This window comes from Cebidichthys violaceus, unplaced genomic scaffold, assembly GCF_023349555.1.
Source record: "Cebidichthys violaceus isolate CVI_PGR_0920_01 unplaced genomic scaffold, fCebVio1.0.p SCAF_12, whole genome shotgun sequence".
NCBI classification, from domain to species: Eukaryota; Metazoa; Chordata; class Actinopteri; order Perciformes; family Stichaeidae; genus Cebidichthys; species Cebidichthys violaceus.
This window is the reverse complement of record NW_027176285.1, coordinates 8,354,354-8,373,291: the sequence shown is the minus strand read 5'-3', so window position 1 is coordinate 8,373,291 and position 18,938 is coordinate 8,354,354. Positions and strand designations below refer to the sequence as shown.

Genomic DNA, 18,938 nt, shown 5'->3' with positions numbered 1-18,938 from the left:
TTTCTTCTATTATGTATTGCCAGATGGTGAATACCTTTGTCTTGGCATTTTTTATCGTGGAAATGCTCATCAAGATGTTGGCCAAGGGAGGCTTTGGCGATGAAGGGAGTTACCTCAGCAACCGCTGGAACAAGTTCGACCTATTCATCAACGTAGCAGAGTGAGTATCCCACAATGCCTTTCGCTCATGCCGGAAAATCACTGATAAACAACATCAGTCACCTTTGGAGAACACCACATTTCAATTCTCCGTTTCTCTTAAAGAAAACACACACGAGCATTCACTCACAAACACAGCAGAGTGTTTCAAAGCAGAGAAACCCAAAAGTTTGGACAACTTTTTTCAGACTGGTCTGACTTTTTGATAATAGTCTAAAGAAGCCATTATTCAAAAAGGTTTTTGAACCACCAGCTCTTGGCTTATCTATGATCAGATTGGATTCATATTCAGTATGAGAATGCGTGTACATTTTTATTTTTGCTTATGAAAACAGAAAATAAAACTTCTCTCCCTGTTTCTGTCCCTTCAGGTTGGTTTTCTACTTCCTGGAGTCCCTCGGCCTCAACGTGAAGGTCTGTCATGTGCTCGGGCTGATGCGACTGATCGGCAGAGTAGAAAGTAAGTCAACGTTTCAATTTGCCGTGGTCCTCGAAAGGTTGTCGTTTCGCCCAGTGTTTCCAAACATACCCACAGTAAGCGCATTATGTAGTGGTGTTAACGTGGTGGAACATTTCAAGCTTTTAATGTGACTCTTTGGGTGTAGATCGATGTGATAAACCTCCCAAAGCAGTCTGCTTTATTGCTTTATTATAACATGTCTTCTATCTGGCAAGAACAATGGATGTAAACACTGAAATACAAGCCGCTTAGATTATTGCAGTTCTCTTTTTACTGGTTTGACGAAAGAATCTTTAGGAAAATAAATTACAGTTAATTCAGAAGAATTAAGAAGGTCAACTATCTATCTTTAAACATGAGTGCACATGAATTGAATTTGTCTTGTGTGTGACAAAGATTATTAAAAAATAGCGGCATCTTTTCGTCTTCATCTGTGCAGGAATGCGTGTCATGGTGACAGTGCTCTTGGAGATCTTGCCCATGTTGGCAACTGTTCTTTTACTCGCCCTGTTTGTCATCCACATCTTCGGGGTGATGGGAGTCCAGCTGTGGGCGGGGCAGCTACTCAACCGCTGCTTCCTGGGAGAGGACATTGCCACGTAAGGCCATAATTCTCTTGACTTCTTGATTATAGTTTGGTCTATAAATTGTCAAATAATGAATAATAATAATTATACATTTTATTTATATAGCGCTTTAAAAGGCACTCAAAGACACTTTACATGGTAAAAAAACAACAACAATAAGAGCATTTATAATAAGAACAAAATAAAAACAATAAGGAACAACACAAAAAGAAAGAAAGAAAACATACATAACTGACTTTACAGGTTAAAAGCAAATTTGAACTGGTGAGATTTAAGTGCAGTTTTGAAAGTGGCAAGTGAGGGAGAATGTCTGAGGTGTTGGGGGAGGGAGTTCCAGAGGGAGGGGGCAGCAATGGAGAAGGCCCTGTCCCCCCAGGTCCGATGCTTGGACAGAGTAGGAGGGGTAAAGAGGTTGGCGTCGGCGGATCTGAGGCTGTGGTTGGGAGTGTGACGGTGCAGGAGGTATGAAAGGTATGAAGGGGCGAGGTTGTGAAGGGCTTTATATGTGATCAGGAGAATCTTGAAGTGGATTATTTGCTGTATGGGGAGCCAGTGGAGGTTTTGGAGGACTGGGGTGATGTGGTCTCTGGTACGGGAGTGGGAGAGCAGACGGGCAGCTGAGTTCTGGATGTATTGAAGTTTGTTGATGATTTTGGTGGATGAGCCGTACGCTGTTGCAGTAGTCCAGCCGAGAGGTGATGAAGACGTGGATGAGTGTTTCAGTGGCAGCAGAGGAGAGGGAGGGGCGGAGACGGGCGATTTTTTTGAGATGAAAGAACGTGGTTTTTGTGATGTGATTGACGTGGCGTTCATAGGAGAGGGTTTGCTCAATAATGATACCAAGGTTACAGACATGTGTGGAGGCAGGAACAGTGGTGCCATCGATGCAGAGGGAGAAGTTGTGGTAGGATTTGTTCAGTGATTTGGGGCCGATGATGAGGATTTGAGATTTGTCGCTGTTGAGTTTGAGGAAGCTGGCTTGCATCCAGGTTTTTATATCTGTGAGGCAGTTGGTGATGGTGGAGTGGATGGTGGGGGTGATGGATTTGGTGGAGATGTAGAGCTGGGTGTCGTCAGCATAGCAGTGACAGTGGAGACCATGGTGGCAGATGATGTCGCCAAGGGGGAGCAGGTAGAGGATGAAGAGGAGGGGACCGAGTACTGAACCTTGGGGGACACCGTGAGAGACTGGGGCTGTGTCAGACTTGAATTTGTTGATGGTAATGAACTGTTCACGGTCGGAGAGGTATGATTTGAACCAGGAGAGGGCTGTGCCAATGATGTGGAGGGAGGACTCGAGACGGGAAAGGAGGATAGAGTGGTTGATGGTGTCAAAGGCTGCACTGAGGTCGAGCAGTACCAGGATGTTGAGGGAGTGGTCATCTGAGGAGAGGAGGAGGTCGTTGGTGACTTTGATGAGGGCAGTTTCTGCGCTGTGGTGAGATCTGAATCCGGATTGAAATGGTTGATACAGTTGGTTTGAGTCCAGGTGGGTTTTCAATTGATGGCCAACAGTGCGTTCCAGTATTTTAGACAGAAAAGGGAGATTGGAGATGGGTCGGTAATTGTTGTGGATGTTGGGGTCACGGCCAGGTTTTTTGAGGATGGGTGTGACAGAGCCAGTAGACAGGGGGGAGTTGATGACAGAGAGGAGGTGCGTAATTGTTGTTCAAATAGCTTATTTTGGCTGACCAGCAACCAAAATATCTAGTATGTATATATATATGTATATATATATATACAGTTGTGGTCAAAAGTTTACATACACTTGTAAAGAACATAATGTCATGGCTCTCTTGAGTTTCCAGTTATTTCTACAACTCAGATTTTTCTCTGATAGAGTGATTGGAACAGATACTTCTTTGTCACAAAAAACATTCATGAAGTTTGGTTCTTTCATGACTTTATTATGGGTTAACAGAAAAAGTGACAAAATCTGCTGGGTCAAAAATATACATACAGCAACATGAATTAGCAATTTTGGTGACTTAGAAAGTTGTGTCAATGAAATGAGCTTCATAGCATGGCCTCTTAACTTCTTGTGAGTGATTATGAGTGACTACAGCTGGTGACTTCTCTGAGGCCATTTAAATAGGGCTCATTGGATACAAACGCCCACAAACGCTACAATGGGAAAGTCAAAGGAGCTCAGCATGGATCTGAAAAAGCGAATCATTGACTTGAACAAGTCAGGAAAGTCACTTGGAGCCATTTCAAAGCAGCTGCAGGTCCCAAGAGCAACAGTGCAAACAATTGTTTGTAAGTATAAAGTGCATGGCACTGTTTTGTCACTGCCACGATCAGGAAGAAAACGCAAGCTATCACCTGCTGCTGAGAGAAAATTGGTCAGGAGGGTGAAGAGTCAACCGAGAACCACCAAAAAGCAGATCTGCCAAGAATTAGAAGCTGCTGGAACACAGGTGTCAGTGTCCACAGTCAAGCGTGTTTTGCATCTCCATGGACTGAGAGGCTGCCGTGCAAGAAGGAAGCCCTTGCTCCAAAAGTGGCACCTTAAGGCTCGACTGAAGTTTGCTGCTGATCACATGGACAAAGATAAGACCTTCTGGAGGAAAGTTCTGTGGTCAGACAAAACAAAAATCGAGCTGTTTGGCCACAATGCCCAGCAATATGTTTGGAGGAGAAAAGGAGAGGCCTTTAACCCCAAGAACACCATGCCTACCGTCAAGCACGGTGGTGGTAGTATTATGCTGTGGGGCTGTTTTGCTGCCAATGGAACTGGTGCTTTACAGAGAGTAAATGGGATAATGAAGAAGGAGGGTTACCTTCAAATTCTTCAAGATAACCTAAAATCATCAGCCCGAAGGTTGGGTCTTGGGCGCAGTTGGGTGTTCCAACAGGACAATGACCCCAAACACACATCAAAAGTGGTAATGGAATGGCTAAATCAGGCTAGAATTAGGGTTTTAGAATGGCCTTCCCAAAGTCCTGACTTAAATCCCATTGAGAACATGTGGACAATGCTGAAGAAACCAGTCCATGTCAGAAAGCCATCAAATTTAACTGAACTGCACCAATTCTGTCAAGAGGAGTGGTCAAAGATTCAACGAGAAGCTTGCCAGAAGCTTGTGGATGGCTACCAAAAGCACCTAATTGAAGTGAAAATGGCCAAGGGACATGTAACCAAATATTAGCACTGCTGTATGTATATTTTTGACCCAGCAGATTTTGTCACTTTTTCTGTTAACCCATAATAAAGTCATGAAAGAACCAAACTTCATGAATGTTTTTTGTGACAAAGAAGTATCTGTTCCAATCACTCTATCAGAGAAAAATCAGAGTTGTAGAAATAACGGGGAAACTCAAGAGAGCCATGACATTATGTTCTTTACAAGTGTATGTAAACTTTTGACCACAACTGTGTGTATATATATATATATATATATATATATATATATATATATATATATATATATATATATATATATATATATATATATATATATATATATATATATATATATAGAAATATATATATATAGAAATATAGTAAAACAATACCGTGATATAAGAAAGCTTTTGTGTAAAAATGCAGAGCAAGACACTAACTCACATTTCTGTCAATGAGAGCATCAAATAACAATAATTCTCAAGAGACTTGATAATACATTTCACACCAAACCCTCCATCTTGTTTTTAGAACATTAGGTTTTGATGTTTCTCCACATTTCTCAATGATTTACTCCATTAATCCATGTGTCACTAACATGACCCGCTGTATGTAAATTCTTCTTTTCTCAACTCTACAAAACTGTCATTCTTTTCTCGAAGTAGAAGGTACAATGTGTCCTTGAGTCCCCACTACACGAGCAAGTACGATGAGGTATACCCGTTCATCTGTTCCCCCGACGGCGGGGACGGGATGCAACGCTGCCGTGACGTGCCACCGCACATAGAGAACGGCCAAACGTGCACCTTGATCCCTCCCCAAGGTGCGCCGAATGTGTTGGCCCCCACGGTGGCCGGGGCCGGTGTTAACGCCTGTGTCAACTGGAACGTGCTCTACAACATCTGTCGTGCTGGAGACCAGAACCCTTACAGAGGAGCCGTCAACTTTGACAACATCGGCTACGCCTGGATAACCATATTCCAGGTAAAAAGGACTATTAGAAATGCATCTATCTGTCTGTCTATCTGTCTGTCCATCCATCTATGTGACTCATTGGTCAGCATGTTTGTTAACTAAGCTTAACTAATATTGTATTCTTTTGTCACTCTTTGTCGCTCTCTACCTGCAGATTGTCACACTAGAAGGATGGTCGGACATCATGTTTCAGGTCATGGATGTGTATTCCTTCTGGAGTTTTCCCTTCTTCCTGCTCGTCACCATTGTGAGTAGCCACTCGTCTTTAACACCGTAGCATTTGACCATGTTCCTGGGACTCAAACAACAGTTTATGTGTTGGTATTATTCCACACTGGTACATTTTGGCTGTCCTGGCTCGCTAAGTTTTTTTTTTTTTAAGTACGTTTTTTCTTCAAATAAAGAGGCTTTCAGTAAACTGTAGATTTGAGTTTTATGCTATGTATTAACAGCAGTCGGGATCCTCACAATTGTTTTGCATGCAGTTCTGCATAAATACAACCACTAAACTCTTTAAAGAGTTTTTCTAAATGTAATTGAGGGCAGAAAAACGTAGATTGCTGGTGCAATTTCCCTGAAGCATTTTTCCAACCCCTTGTTTACTTCCCCAAATTAGATGGGCTCCTTCATCATGATGAATGTGTGCGCAGTCGTCATCGCCACCCAGTTCTCAAACAGATTGGAGAGGATGAGGGGAAATCAGAATGGCAGGCCATCAGCGGGCACTGTGTTCATCGCGTGGCTCTGTTCCAAACTAACCGGCTGCCTGGACAGGATCAAACGTGCAGCCAACAGGTCGGTCGCTGTATACAACCTGAACGTCTTTTGGCATTTGAAACATGTTGGTGTCTTCATTTAACCTGAAAATAACTCCCTCTCGGTTATTTACTGTCATCGTAACAGGGTGCACCATGATGGCGGGGACAGCGGGACTGATGACTTAGCGGTGAGACTATTCAACGACGTTCTGCATTACCTCCAGCAGCAGCATTGTTGTCTCGCCAACAAGAGGTCACCTAACTTGAGCTTGTCATCTTTCAGGTTGGGGCTCAAGTTTGGATGCTATTCAAGGCGAGACTTGAGCGAGTCATCAAAAGTACTGTCTTTGACCTGGTGACAGTGTCAGCTGTCCTCCTCAGTATTCTCACCATGGCCATAGAGCATCACAACCAGGTACTTCTGTCTGCTTACTATGAATTTCAAGTTTGTGAGGTGATGATAGACTGAGGCTTGGATGCTCCAACAAGGATGAACATAATCCCAGATAAAAATCGAATCATAGTTTAGCAAAACTAGGTTTCAAATGATAGATCCAGATTTAGAATTAAGAAGAGCTCCGTTGCACACTTAAAAACGCATCTCTGTTTAGTAAATCCAAGTTTAAACCACATTTAAAACAAGTTTAATCAATATGATTTATTGTTTACAATATGCTTGCTTACCCAAATTAAAGTACTATAAAAAACAAAAAAAATAATTGTTCTGTTGGGACCTTGTAAGTAGGTTGTAAAAAATATAAAATACAAAATATAAAACTTTGAACTTCCTTGAATTCTCTTTCTTGCTCCTCCTCTCTTTGCATCATCACTTGCTTTCTATTGCTCCCTGTTGCTCCCTCACTTTACCTGCTCTCCATCCTCTCTTCCTACAGCCGAAGGAGTTGACGGACATTTTGCGGATCACCAACAGCATTTTCACAGCTGTCTTTGTGGTGGAGATGGTCTTGAAGCTGATGGCTCTCACGTGGACATACTTCACAGATGGACAGAACTTGTTTGACTTTGGCATCGTCATCATCAGGTAATATGATCCCATGCGGTCTGACTTTTGACCTCCACTTTTTGTCTCATAATGAGTGCCATCACTGATGTTCACATTATATTACGATGTCATCGTTTGGGGTTCAACTCTCATTGGAACAACGCTTTCGACCGTGGTACACAGAAACTGTTCATGTATCGAGCAAAAGTCCAGTAACAATTTAGTCAGAGAGCACATTTAAAAACAGCAGTAGTGGACCAAAGTGCTGTGCAATCAAATTTAGCAAAGACTTAAAAACAACACAGTAAAAACATCGTAATAATAACAGAAAACTATACAACGTATCGTATCAACGGTTCGTATGATATCTTATAAAAAGTCACTTCTCATTTTTAGTGCATTTTGCTACGAAAGCTACCAAGACGTGTCAATCACAGCTCGGTACATGCATACGGTCTTTTCTAAATAAACTTCCATCTTCACAGGAAACAATTCAGTTAGGTTTAGGCAACAATGCTACTTTGTCAGGTTTAGGAAAAGATTGTAAAGTACTGAGTTAGGTTTAGGAAAAGATTGTTATTTGGGTAATAATAACTATGAAAGTGGCGTTACTGAAGTACGCGAGTTACATGACAAATGTGCGTTTTTGCGATTTTTATATTTCATTGTTAACGATTACGTGGATAACACTCAACATCATTTTGTGCGATAATTTATGGCGCATTATTTTGGATGGGTATAGCTGTGAATTCTGGATGAGACCAGTCCTGAACCATAAGACCATAAAAGCCAAAAATATAACAACAAATAAAAGCAATTTGACAACAGTAGTCGCAGTAACAGTCTAGCTTATAACCTCAACATTATATTAAATATAAGTTACAGTGGTCAGGCAGAAGTTGCCATCAGTGCCTTGAAATGTGTTTTTTTGTGTTTTTCAGTCTGTGGGAGAAAATGACTGAAGCCGGTGCCAGGTTGTCGGCCCTCCGAGCATTTCGTCTGCTGCGGTTTATGAGGCTGTTCAACTTCCTCCCTCAACTGAGGAAACAAGTGCATGTGCTGAAGAGGGCCGTGGAGAAGGCAGCTCCACTCGCCATATTAATGCTGTTCGTCATCTTCATTTTCAGGCATGTACATACACAAATTCTTTCTGCTCTCTGTTTGGAAACATGTGATTGTCACCCACCAGATGCACGCATTTCAATGATTGTCACTGCTTTTTCTTGTTTCCCTGCAGTCTCATCGGCATGTACCTGTTCGGTAATCGATGTGAATTCAAGCCTCTGGACAGAGGCACTGACAGAAAAAGCTTCGACACTGTGCTATGGTCCATGGTCACTCTGTTCCAGGTTAGTTTGTCTGACTTCCTAATTTTGTACCGTCATCGTGCAATTTGTGTCTCAAACTCTGTCGGCGCCACTCTCTTCATTTGATCCAGATTCTGACTGAGGAGGACTGGGGTGTGGTGCTGTACAATGCCATGGCGGCCACCTCTCCGTGGGCTGCCATCTATTTTGTTGCCATCATTGTGATAGGAAACCTCATTTGTCTCAATATCCTCGTGGGTATCGTCATTGACGGCTTCAAAGACGAGGTGAGGACCTCTGTCTTCTCCAAGAGCTATACTTTTTATCACACCAAATTTGGCTTTTAAGTACGGCACACTCGCACACTTTTTGTTCACACCTACGCCAAACTCTTTTTCCTGTTGTTTCCAGTGCATCGATGATGGCTCTGATCCAGACTCCTCTCAGACCTCCGGCTCCTCCCCTGACACCGTGACCCCTGTGAACCTTTCAAAGGAAAACCCTCTGTCTCCCTGTGGGCCCAGCACATCCACTGTGAACAACTCAGGCCCAGAGGAAGGTTCTGCACCTACAAATGCCAATGAGGACAACGTAAGTTCCTAACAGTGATAGGTCAAGAAGTGTGGTTTGGGACCCAACCGAGCACATGAAGGTTTTACACACAATAATGCGGCCTTGGTCTCTTTGCCTCTATTTTGAGAAACAACTTTTTAAAGTATTTTTGCTCATGCTTTGGACAAAGGCAGTTATTGTGAGATTACCCCCCCCCCCCTTCACAGAGATCTCTGAAAGGAAAAGCGCTCCACTGGTGCAAAGAGCATGAAGAGTGGTCATTCTACGTGTTGTCTCCCCAGAACAGGTAAGTCTCACACACACAAACACACACACATGAACACAAACAAACAGGATTTCACTATCAACCTCTTCATTTGGCTTTCTTAATGTTTATGTTAATGCTGACATACTTGTAGGCCACCCAGAAGCTCTGGTACGTCAAAGAATACGTCCAACATGTCAACCTAAAAATCGGATTGGTTGAAGACTATGACAATCAACAATATCGTCCCCATTTACTTAAACTGCAAAGGGTTTCACTTGTAATTCTGCAGGCCTCGGGCAGATTTTTTTACCTAGAGACAGCATAGGGGCGAAATCTGATTGGATAAAAGCTCTACTTAAAACAAGCTGTGCTGGAAGCAGCGCTGGAAGCAGAGCAACTGAGGAAGACAGTAGCTGTGCAGTGAGATAATAAGCTCATGGGAAAACTATGTAGAATACATGTAGTATATTTATGAGAAATGATTAAATTATAAAATAGCTATAACTTTGTGATTCTCTCTGGCCAGCAGAGAAGGCTTTGCTGGCCCACCACTGATTTTCTCTGTGTGTATGTGTGTTTAGATTCCGCATCTTTTGCCAGCGTGCGATCTCTCACAGGATCTTCGACTACACAGTTATGCTCTTCGTCCTCCTGAATTGTGTCACCATTGTTATGGAGAGGCCTGGTATAGACCCCAAAAGCAAAGTGAGACACATACAGAGTGTGGAGACACACACACATAACCCTATCTATCCAATATAGACAGATGCACACACACACACACACACACACACACACACATACTTTGGACGACTTACTAGTGTCATTTTAGGTCAAAATAAATAAATAAATAGTGGAGCCTGGGGAGGGTAATATTAGAAAATAATTCAGGGATTAAAGTGACAAAAAAAAACAACAATTGTGAGGGAAATGTATTTGATTTTTGATGGAAAAAGAAACTCCTGACTAGAGTGATACATTTGATTCAAGGACATCGGTGATGACATACAAACACAATATCAAGTATATTTACTGCAACAGTTTAGAGACGTGCAAAGTGTTTTTTATAGCACCTCAAGAATTTGGTCTCGAGTTTTTTTTCAGTCTTTAATATTGGAATTTGTTTTTTTTCTTGGAATATTATCCCCCTAACCTGGCTCCATAATTGATTTACTTTTTGTCTACAATGGCCCTTATACACAGTCATACATAGCATCGTACATGCGTGTCCACACAGTATAGTCATGTAAGGTGTGATGAGAAATGGCAAATACAGAAACACACGCACAATCACACACACACACACACACACACACACACACACACATACACACACACACACACACACACACACACACACACACAGTCAAGCTGGATGTTTCGCATTTAATGAAACAAATAATATGTGAAATAAGATGTAATAAAAAATACAGGCAGGTTGGAAATGAATCTCACTCTGCCCTTTAGGAGCGACTGTTCCTCCAAGTGTCCAGTTACATCTTCTCTGCTGTCTTCCTGGTAGAGATGCTTTTTAAGGTAAACACCAGTTTTTGTTTTTTAACTGCGGAGATCTGCACTGTGTGGCATTCTTATTATAAACTAAGATGTTTAATTTGTTCTAATAAATACAAGCACATCATGGCTTCTGAACTTTTGCTAACACTTTCTATGATGCCCATGTCTACAATGCATTACAAACCTACTTAAAATGCTTTATAATCTGCATATAGCACTTTATAATTGTAGTTATAAGCATCACAGCATTTTATAAGGATGTATAAGATCAAGTATCATAATACTTAAGTATTTCTGGTCACTCACTTACATTTGTTTTTGTAAGGATCATAGTGTAGTATAATACCCATAGCTGTAATACATTATAAACTTTTTCTAATGCATTATAAAGTGGTTATTGCACTGTATAATTGTACTTATATGCACTTGTAGTTACAGCATTATAAACCTTTTATAATGCAATATATTGTGGTTATAAGTTACTCTTATATAATATTGCATTGATAAGTTTAAATTGATGTGTTGTTGCTGTAACACCAGGTTCTGGCTCTGGGTTTGCTGTTCGGGAATGAGAGCTACTGCCGGTCATCCTGGAATGTCATTGATGGTTCGTTGGTGATTCTCTCTTTGGTCCACATTGTTGTCTCTCTGACCAGTTTGGGCCAAAACAAAATGCTGGGTATCGTCAAAGTGCTGCGCCTGCTGCGCACATTTCGCCCACTGAGGTAAGTGTGTGTATACATTATAGATGTTCGTGTACTGTTGCATGTAAGCATCCAACCTTATTTCACATTTGGGTCTGTATGTCGTGTACACGTGCCGGTTCTAACAAACGTCTTTTTGTTTGTGTTTGTGTGTTCCAGGGTGATCAAGCGAGCCCCGAAACTGAGGCTGGCTGTGGAGGCGCTGATTGCCGCAGTGAAGCCCATGGGGAACGTCTTTGTCATATGCTGCGTCTTCATCATTTTCTATGCAATCCTTGGGGTGCAGGTACCGTGGGAATGAACACACACACACACACACACACACACACACACACACACACACACACACACACACACACACACACACACACGGCTTTGTTGTGTGAGTGCGATGCAATTCAGAGGAGGTCAGCACACTGGTAAAAAAAATAACACCACTCTGTCTCTGTCTTTTCCCCAAACAAACACTGTAGTTGTTCAAGGGAAAGTTCTACACCTGCTTAGGTGAGAACATAGCTCACATCACTGACAAGGCGGACTGTCTGGCGGCCAACTATCGTTGGGAGCGAAAGCCCTTCAACTTCGACAACCTGCTGCAGGTACGGACAATATCAAGAGAAAAGATGAGCATTCATGTCAGCAAGGTTCATCGTGCAAATGCCACATCTAACAATATACGGACCTGGAAAGTCGCCGTGTGTTGACTTAACAGTTATGTCTATGTTTCCCATTTAGGCTCTGTTGACGGTGTTCGTCATGTATTCCAAGGATGGATGGGTGAACGTCATGAATAGTGGACTGGATGCTGTGGGAGTGGACAAACAGGTATCTAATTTATGTTTTTACACTGTTATGGTAAGGCAAGAGAGAGGTGTTAATTGATTCAACTTCTTAAGACAGCAGTGTACTATTTTATTTTAATTTTATTATCCATGAGAAAACACAATCTGATGTCTCTTTCCTCCTCTTCCCCCTCTCAGCCTGTGATGAACCACAACAAATGGACTGTCCTTTTCTTCATCTCCTTCATGATTACGAGCTTCTTTCTGCTCGACATGTTCGTTGGTGCAATGGTGGAAACCTTCCACCAGTGTCAGCGGTCTCAAAAGAGGCGAGATGAAGGAGAAGAACAAGAGAGACAGCAAGGCCACGGCAGAGGTAAGGAACTTCACCTGAAAATAACACGTTGGTGAGAGCGGCGAGAGTAAATGAGAGAAAAAACGGTAAACGAGCCGAATGATGTTGAAATTGAGGGGAACTACAACATTGTGTGTAATCAATACATTGATCATTGCAGCCATAAATGCATCTCCCTTTTCTGTCTGTGTACATCTAAATATCTGCATCTTTGTGTGTGTGTGTGTGTGTGTGTGCGTGCGTGCGCGAAGACACGGGTATTCCCGAGCCCGAGCAGATGCCGTACTACACATTCTACTCCCATACACGTCGATCCATCCATACCCTGTGTACCAGCCACTTCCTGGACGTCTTCATGACTGTCGTCATCTCGATCAGTGTCTTGGTGATGGCTATCGAACATTATGATCAACCTCTGGTAAATGCACAAACACACACACACAATCACGGTGTACAGTGTAGAACTGCCACAAAAAATGAATTTACATGGACTCTGTTGATGGATGGAAACTAACCTGTGTGTGTATGTGTTCAGTACGTAGAGATGATTATAGAGTATTCCCACTATGTGCTCACGGTCATCCTGATCGTTGAAGTCCTGCTAAAGCTTGTGGCATTTGGCGGACTGAGGTTCATGCAAAACAGGTAAGCCGCTAGAATGAGGGCGGATTTTACTTCCTTATTCGCTGTGAGGTATCGTCAGTGCCTAACGTGTTGCATGACTTTTGTGTGTCTGTTTAGTTGGGATCTGCTGGATGTCGTTGTCGTCTTTGTGTCCATCCTGAGCATCGTTTTGAACGAGATAAGGATGGCAGAAACAATTCCCATCAATCCCAGCATCCTCAGAGTCTGCAGGGTGTTCCGACTGGCACAAGGTGTGCACACACAACCGACAAAAGGGACATTTTTTTGCATTCTGCGGGTGTTCAAAAAAATGGCTCTGTATGTCCTGAAGGCACATGTACAAAGCTATTCATGACGTGTCTCTCTTCAGTCCTGAAGGCCAAGAAGATACGCGTGTTGCTGAAAACGATTCAGAAAACGCTGTTGCAGGTAAATGCTTAATATATGTATTTGTTTTTGTCTGATTCCTTATAAATTCAGAATTGACAGCATCTATGTTGTAGTGTTTGTTGTGCGTGAGGGATCTAATGTGCATTTTGGTTCCAGGTTGGAAACATAAGTCTCCTCTTCATGTTCTTCTTTTTTATCTATGCTGCGCTGGGAGTGGAGCTGTTTGGCAATCTAGGTCAGTCACACTACTAGCAGAGCACACACACACATGCACAAAGGCTTACAGCAAAGGATCATGGTCCCAGAGCTTATCCCAGAAGTCATATTGTTGCAAAGGAAACCAAGAAAGCCTTCAGCTAAACCAGGCAGAGTAGTGAGATAGTAAATACCACAGAAACAGCCATTTTAGCTAATGCTAATGGTGGACTATTACACAGTTGAAATACTGTAGGCCTACTACTGTGCTACACTTTCAATATGTAAAAAAAAATATACAAATTGTGTCTTATGTCTTACTTCAAAAAAATGTTAGTGGTTCAAACCAACATGTCCACCGTGCAGAAGTCAGCATCTGAATGTCTGTGTTGTGCATCTCTGTGTGGATCAGAATGTCCAGAATGCGAGGGAATAAACAGCCACATCAACTTCAAGCACTTCGGAATGGCACTGCTCGCTCTCTTCCAAGTGTGCACCGGGGACAACTGGAGCGTGATCATGAAGGTATGCACACACTCACACACACACGCGCAGATACACACGAGCTGTAGACACGCGTCATCGCCTGACCACCGAGGAAGCAGTGACATCCAAAAATCACTCGTCTATGGGACGGTACCAGACACTCGCATGCATTGACACTTTAAGGGTTTGATAGGACAGTGGGTGGGGTTGTTTAAAATCCTCTGATACCTTTTACTATTTGTAGTTTTTACTTAGTGTCTATTAGAAAAGACACTCTGGTAACCCTTTGTATAATTCATTTCATACATTTCCCATTCATTTTCTGGGAGGTGTCCTGTAAAGAAATGAACCGTTTGGTTGTCATTATAAGGAAGATGGAGACACTGTTCACTTGCAATACATTTATTTCAGCTAATTGCTGTTAGCATAAGGAGTGTTTTATAGTGCACAGCAGAGAATTGTTGGGGAAGTATTAGTAAATGGTAGACCCATAAAATAAAGTACTACAATAATGTTTGTAAGATCAAATCTTTCAAGCGTAAGATGAGAACTGTTTATCTCTTTTAAGTTTCTAATTGTCCGATTATTAAAGTCACCGTGGTGACTAAACAGTCAAGACTTCAGAGTAAGATAGTGTTTGTAATGCAGGCTGGAGTCTGTGTCCCTCTTCCTTTCTGAATCCTTGCTCTGTGCCTCTCAAGGACACCATGAAGCTGTGTAGTCCTGGAGACGAGGGCTGCTCATCCTGGCTCTCCTGGGTGTCTCCACTGTACTTCGTTACCTTTGTGATCACGGCCCAGTTTGTTCTGGTGAACCTGGTGGTCGCCGTGATAATGCAAGCGATGGAGGACAGCCGCAAGGTAAAGTTAATGCACGGCTCAAGAAAGCTTTCCTAATATTTTCCTAAAAATGACGTATGAGGTGTTGTTGAAAGAGCTATATGATATAGTACTAATTATAGGGAAGATGTAGGCTGTGTCTTCATTTTACTTACATCATGCAGTACAATAATAAATGGATAGTTAATCGATATTTACAAACAAGCTAGTCTTCCAAAGAATTTTCTCTGGAAATCAACACCTGCTTATAAAGTCAAAACAAGTAAGCTAATTCAAATAAATGTCTCAGAACTTGGTCTCTATTTTTAGTAGTACCAAAATCACCAACAGCAACAGCTCTTACTGTGATTTAATGTCAGATTTTTCTAACAATAAAGTTTTTCCACGTCTTTCCAGAAACAATGTTCTTGTTGGTCTAAAAAAATCCACCGAAATGTTTTTAACTGTTAAGTGAATACGGTGGATTACTCAGACTGGGACGCTGTTTCTAGAGAGATTCAGATTTGTTTGAATGAAATGATCAAATGATCAAACCTGAACTACACTGCAAAAAGACACACTGTACAAAGATTGTGCTGTGGGAGGAAAGCTGACAAGAACAAAATACAAATAATAATGAAATAAACCAACTTTGATTTCTGACTTTCAGAAATACCAATGTTACAGAAGATTATTTTAATATTTTAACAATCCTTCTAACTTTTGTGTCCCTCCATAAAGGAAGAACGTGATGTACAGCCGGTCTCATCTCCAGATGACAGCGTCCAGTTAGACCCTGAGAATGATGTTCACGCCACATCGTCGGTTTGATTGTATATGCCAAGTTTGTTTTGATAGCAGTTGTTTCATTCTAATTGAATGATTTATTGATTTAAACTGCTTTTTTATTGTTTTAATTGTTTTGTTTATATGCCAAGTTTGTTTTAATAGCAGTTGTTTCATTCTAATAGAATGATTTATTGATTTAAACTGCTTTTTTAAACTAACTGAATCTTTATTAAACTTTATCTTCTGTACGTTTTTTGGTTCTCTTCTCCTTCTGCATTTTTTAAGCTACAAAATCCGTTCAACTATCAAAATGTTCAGCTCTTTAAGGAGAAGGTGCTATGACCTTTCATGTTTTTAACCTTTAAACTTTTTGAATTATTAAGGTTTTTGCAATTTGTTTTTGAATAGGATCTCTATGGAGAAAATGTTCAAATCCTCTTAAACTTCTTCATCTTTGAAAGCCTTCTTCTTCTGGTTTACCATTTCTGTATTTTCAGCGTGGTGTGCATGAGCATTCACATGAATGTGCATCGCTAAAACCGAGCGCAGTTAAGGCGTTAAGTTTAAGTTTGGTTGGTACAACTGACAAAGAGTCCACACACACACACACACACACACACACACACACACACACATACGCGCACACACACACACACACACACACACACACACACACACACACACACACACACGGTGAAGCATCACAATGTCTTGTTAAGCTTGAAGGACAGATCAAAGCCAAAATGTGAAAGAAATCACACATGGATTGTGAACCATCGAGGTAATCTAATACACAATCACACCCATTTGTATGCAGATGGCACAGCCACCGGGAGCAATTTGGGGTTAAGTGTCTTGCCCAAGGTGACATCGACATGGACTGGAGGAGCCACTCTACCTCTGAGCCACAGCCGCCCCCACAAAGCAACAATGTAAAGGAAAATATGTATTAATTAGAGGTACTTGTGCTTTTTATATTTACATTTTATGTTACATTATACTTCTCGTCCACTACATCTCAGAGAGAAATATTTTACTTTTCAATCTACTTCATTTTTATTAAAGCTATTTACTTTGCAGATTTAAATTCTACATATAAAAAATATGACCAGCTTATAAATAATTATAAATTGTTTACTCACTGATGTGACACACAGTGGACGGTTTATCCCCCTCACTCACACACTCTTTGAATTCAGACCTATTGCAGCAAACGGCACTTGCTCCCTCTGCTGGTTAATACACAAATTCTTTCATCTAAACTTAATTTGAAAAGAAAATCATACTCCTCCCTAATAAATCTCTCAGCAGTAGATAACAGACCTCTTTCAATAACTGGTCTGTACCGTATTTCCATATTCCCAGTGATGTGAGGTCACTGAAGGTCTCACTAACTGAGGGATGTGGTGATTGTTAGAATCCCTTAAAATAGAAACTGAATTTCTACTGGGACAAAAAAAAGCTCATGCTCTGTCCTTGATCAAGGTGTGTGGTGTAACCTCGATAGTTTAAAGCCCTGAATGTGCAGAAATAAAGAGAGTTTTGTTGACTATGGTGCATGCCTGCTTTAAATATTTGAATTGTCACATTAAAAATATGCTTTATCTAATAAATAACACAATCTATCTGCAACTAGCAAGCTGCAAAACACACTCAAGCAGCTAACACTGGTCCCGACTCTAACCCCCACACTAGCCTTTTTTTTTTTTCAATCATAATTCATCTCATGAATATGAAACTGTGGGTTTTTAATTGGTAGCGATGATGGAGAACTGATCTTCTATTCGCCAGATTCTCAAATTTGCTCTGTCAGGTATCATGCTTGCCAAAGCAGTTGAATATTTTTAGCAAAACAAACAAACAAAAAACATTCCGCCCTCCTCCAGTATCTCAAAATCAGGGCTTGATGGGCTATTTTTAGATTTTCTTTCACAGGCAGCGAATTAGTTTTCTTGGGGTTGTATGCAGATCTTGATGTTACATAAGAAAACATGAAATGTCTTGTGTGTAATATCTCACCCTGTATTCTGCATTCCTCTGCCACATCTACACAAGCAGCACTAAACACATGTAATCAGCTTGAGCCGGTGCAAAAGAAACATCATTTTGTTTTCATTCTCACACTTATGTCTTTCACCTGCTCTTGTTCGCTCTTTCACACAAACAGCTGATGTGCACAACTGAGTAGCGTCAACTCACTTCACAGTGAAAAGGTGGTAGAAGGAAGTGTGCGTGTGTGTGTGTGTGTGTGTGTGTGTGTGTGTGTGTGTGTGTGTGTATTTAGGCTTTTGTATAATACCAGTCACACGGTGGGGGACTCAAATTCTCAGAAACAGCTTAGCACAACAAAACATTTTCTATTCTCACTGAACTACAGACATGGCTGTAAGGTCTGGTTTTTACACATTTTAACAAGGACATCTTGAATTAAAATGTTAAACCTCTTCTTTAAAACAGAATGAAGAGCATCTTTTCTGCTTAAAAAGGAGCAGGTATGGTTGCCATTACCGAGACCATACAGTAGCACCGGCAAGGCCTGTAAAACCGGTTGGCTGCAGTTAATTACTTCACCTACTTTGCTGGGTGTGAATACGGTATAATGAGAATCTGAACGCTTCGTGTTTTCTTCTTTTTCCTCTCACAAAAATGCCTCATTGGTCGTAGTGAGGTGAATTCTGGGTCTTCTTTGGGGAAACTGTCCATTGTTGACAAGTTCAGCCACTGAAAGAGTGAATCCTTTGACTCACGTCTTTCGCCTAATGCTGATTGGCTTCCTTGAAGGCTGCTGCCAGGGGAACAAATCCCTTAAACTGCACCGGAGCGAGTGAGCAACATTCAGAAGTCGAACCCACCAAAGCGGGTGTGTGTAGTGATGCATGACTCTGTGTGCTCAAATACCTCACCTCAGTGGCAAAAAGGTGCAAATATCCCGGGAACTCGCCTTTGAAAGTCTTTGCAAATGCACAAATTAAGGGAAAGATATTCCTTTGGCAACATTAATCTACTGTTTTTACATATGCTGTATACTTCAATTATTACAAAAGAACAAACATGGTTTGTAATTATTATGGACTTAATACGGAT

The 18,938-nt window shown here is 41.4% G+C and overlaps 1 protein-coding gene across 1 annotated transcript; it reads left to right on the top strand.

Annotated features, from left to right (window-relative positions):
- Positions 1–62: 62 nt before the first annotated feature.
- On the top strand, positions 63–15,987 carry LOC137868753 (voltage-dependent T-type calcium channel subunit alpha-1I-like). The gene is made up of 29 exons (XM_068705647.1): positions 63–160; positions 531–619; positions 1,059–1,218; positions 4,999–5,317; positions 5,463–5,555; positions 5,925–6,103; positions 6,212–6,254; positions 6,350–6,481; positions 6,960–7,108; positions 8,011–8,196; positions 8,307–8,418; positions 8,508–8,663; positions 8,788–8,967; positions 9,156–9,235; positions 9,778–9,901; positions 10,664–10,732; positions 11,252–11,436; positions 11,575–11,701; positions 11,889–12,014; positions 12,151–12,240; positions 12,396–12,573; positions 12,804–12,970; positions 13,088–13,197; positions 13,294–13,427; positions 13,547–13,605; positions 13,723–13,801; positions 14,174–14,286; positions 14,949–15,107; positions 15,807–15,987. The coding sequence occupies exons 1-29, from the start codon at positions 63–65 to the stop codon at positions 15,894–15,896; spliced, it is 3,786 nt and encodes a 1,261-aa protein (XP_068561748.1). The 3' UTR covers positions 15,897–15,987.
- The last annotated feature ends 2,951 nt before the right edge of the window (positions 15,988–18,938 follow it).

What these genes read in the sequence shown, in the direction of transcription:
- LOC137868753 (XM_068705647.1), top strand. Translation starts at nt 63, where the DNA reads ATGCTCATCAAGATGTTGGCCAAGGGAGGCTTTGGCGATGAAGGGAGT. An exon ending in CCATAGAGCATCACAACCAG is followed by an intron (nt 6,482 to 6,959) that starts GTACTTCTGTCT and finishes CTCTTCCTACAG; the next exon opens with CCGAAGGAGTTGACGGACAT. An exon ending in GGAGCTGTTTGGCAATCTAG is followed by an intron (nt 13,802 to 14,173) that starts GTCAGTCACACT and finishes TGTGTGGATCAG; the next exon opens with AATGTCCAGAATGCGAGGGA.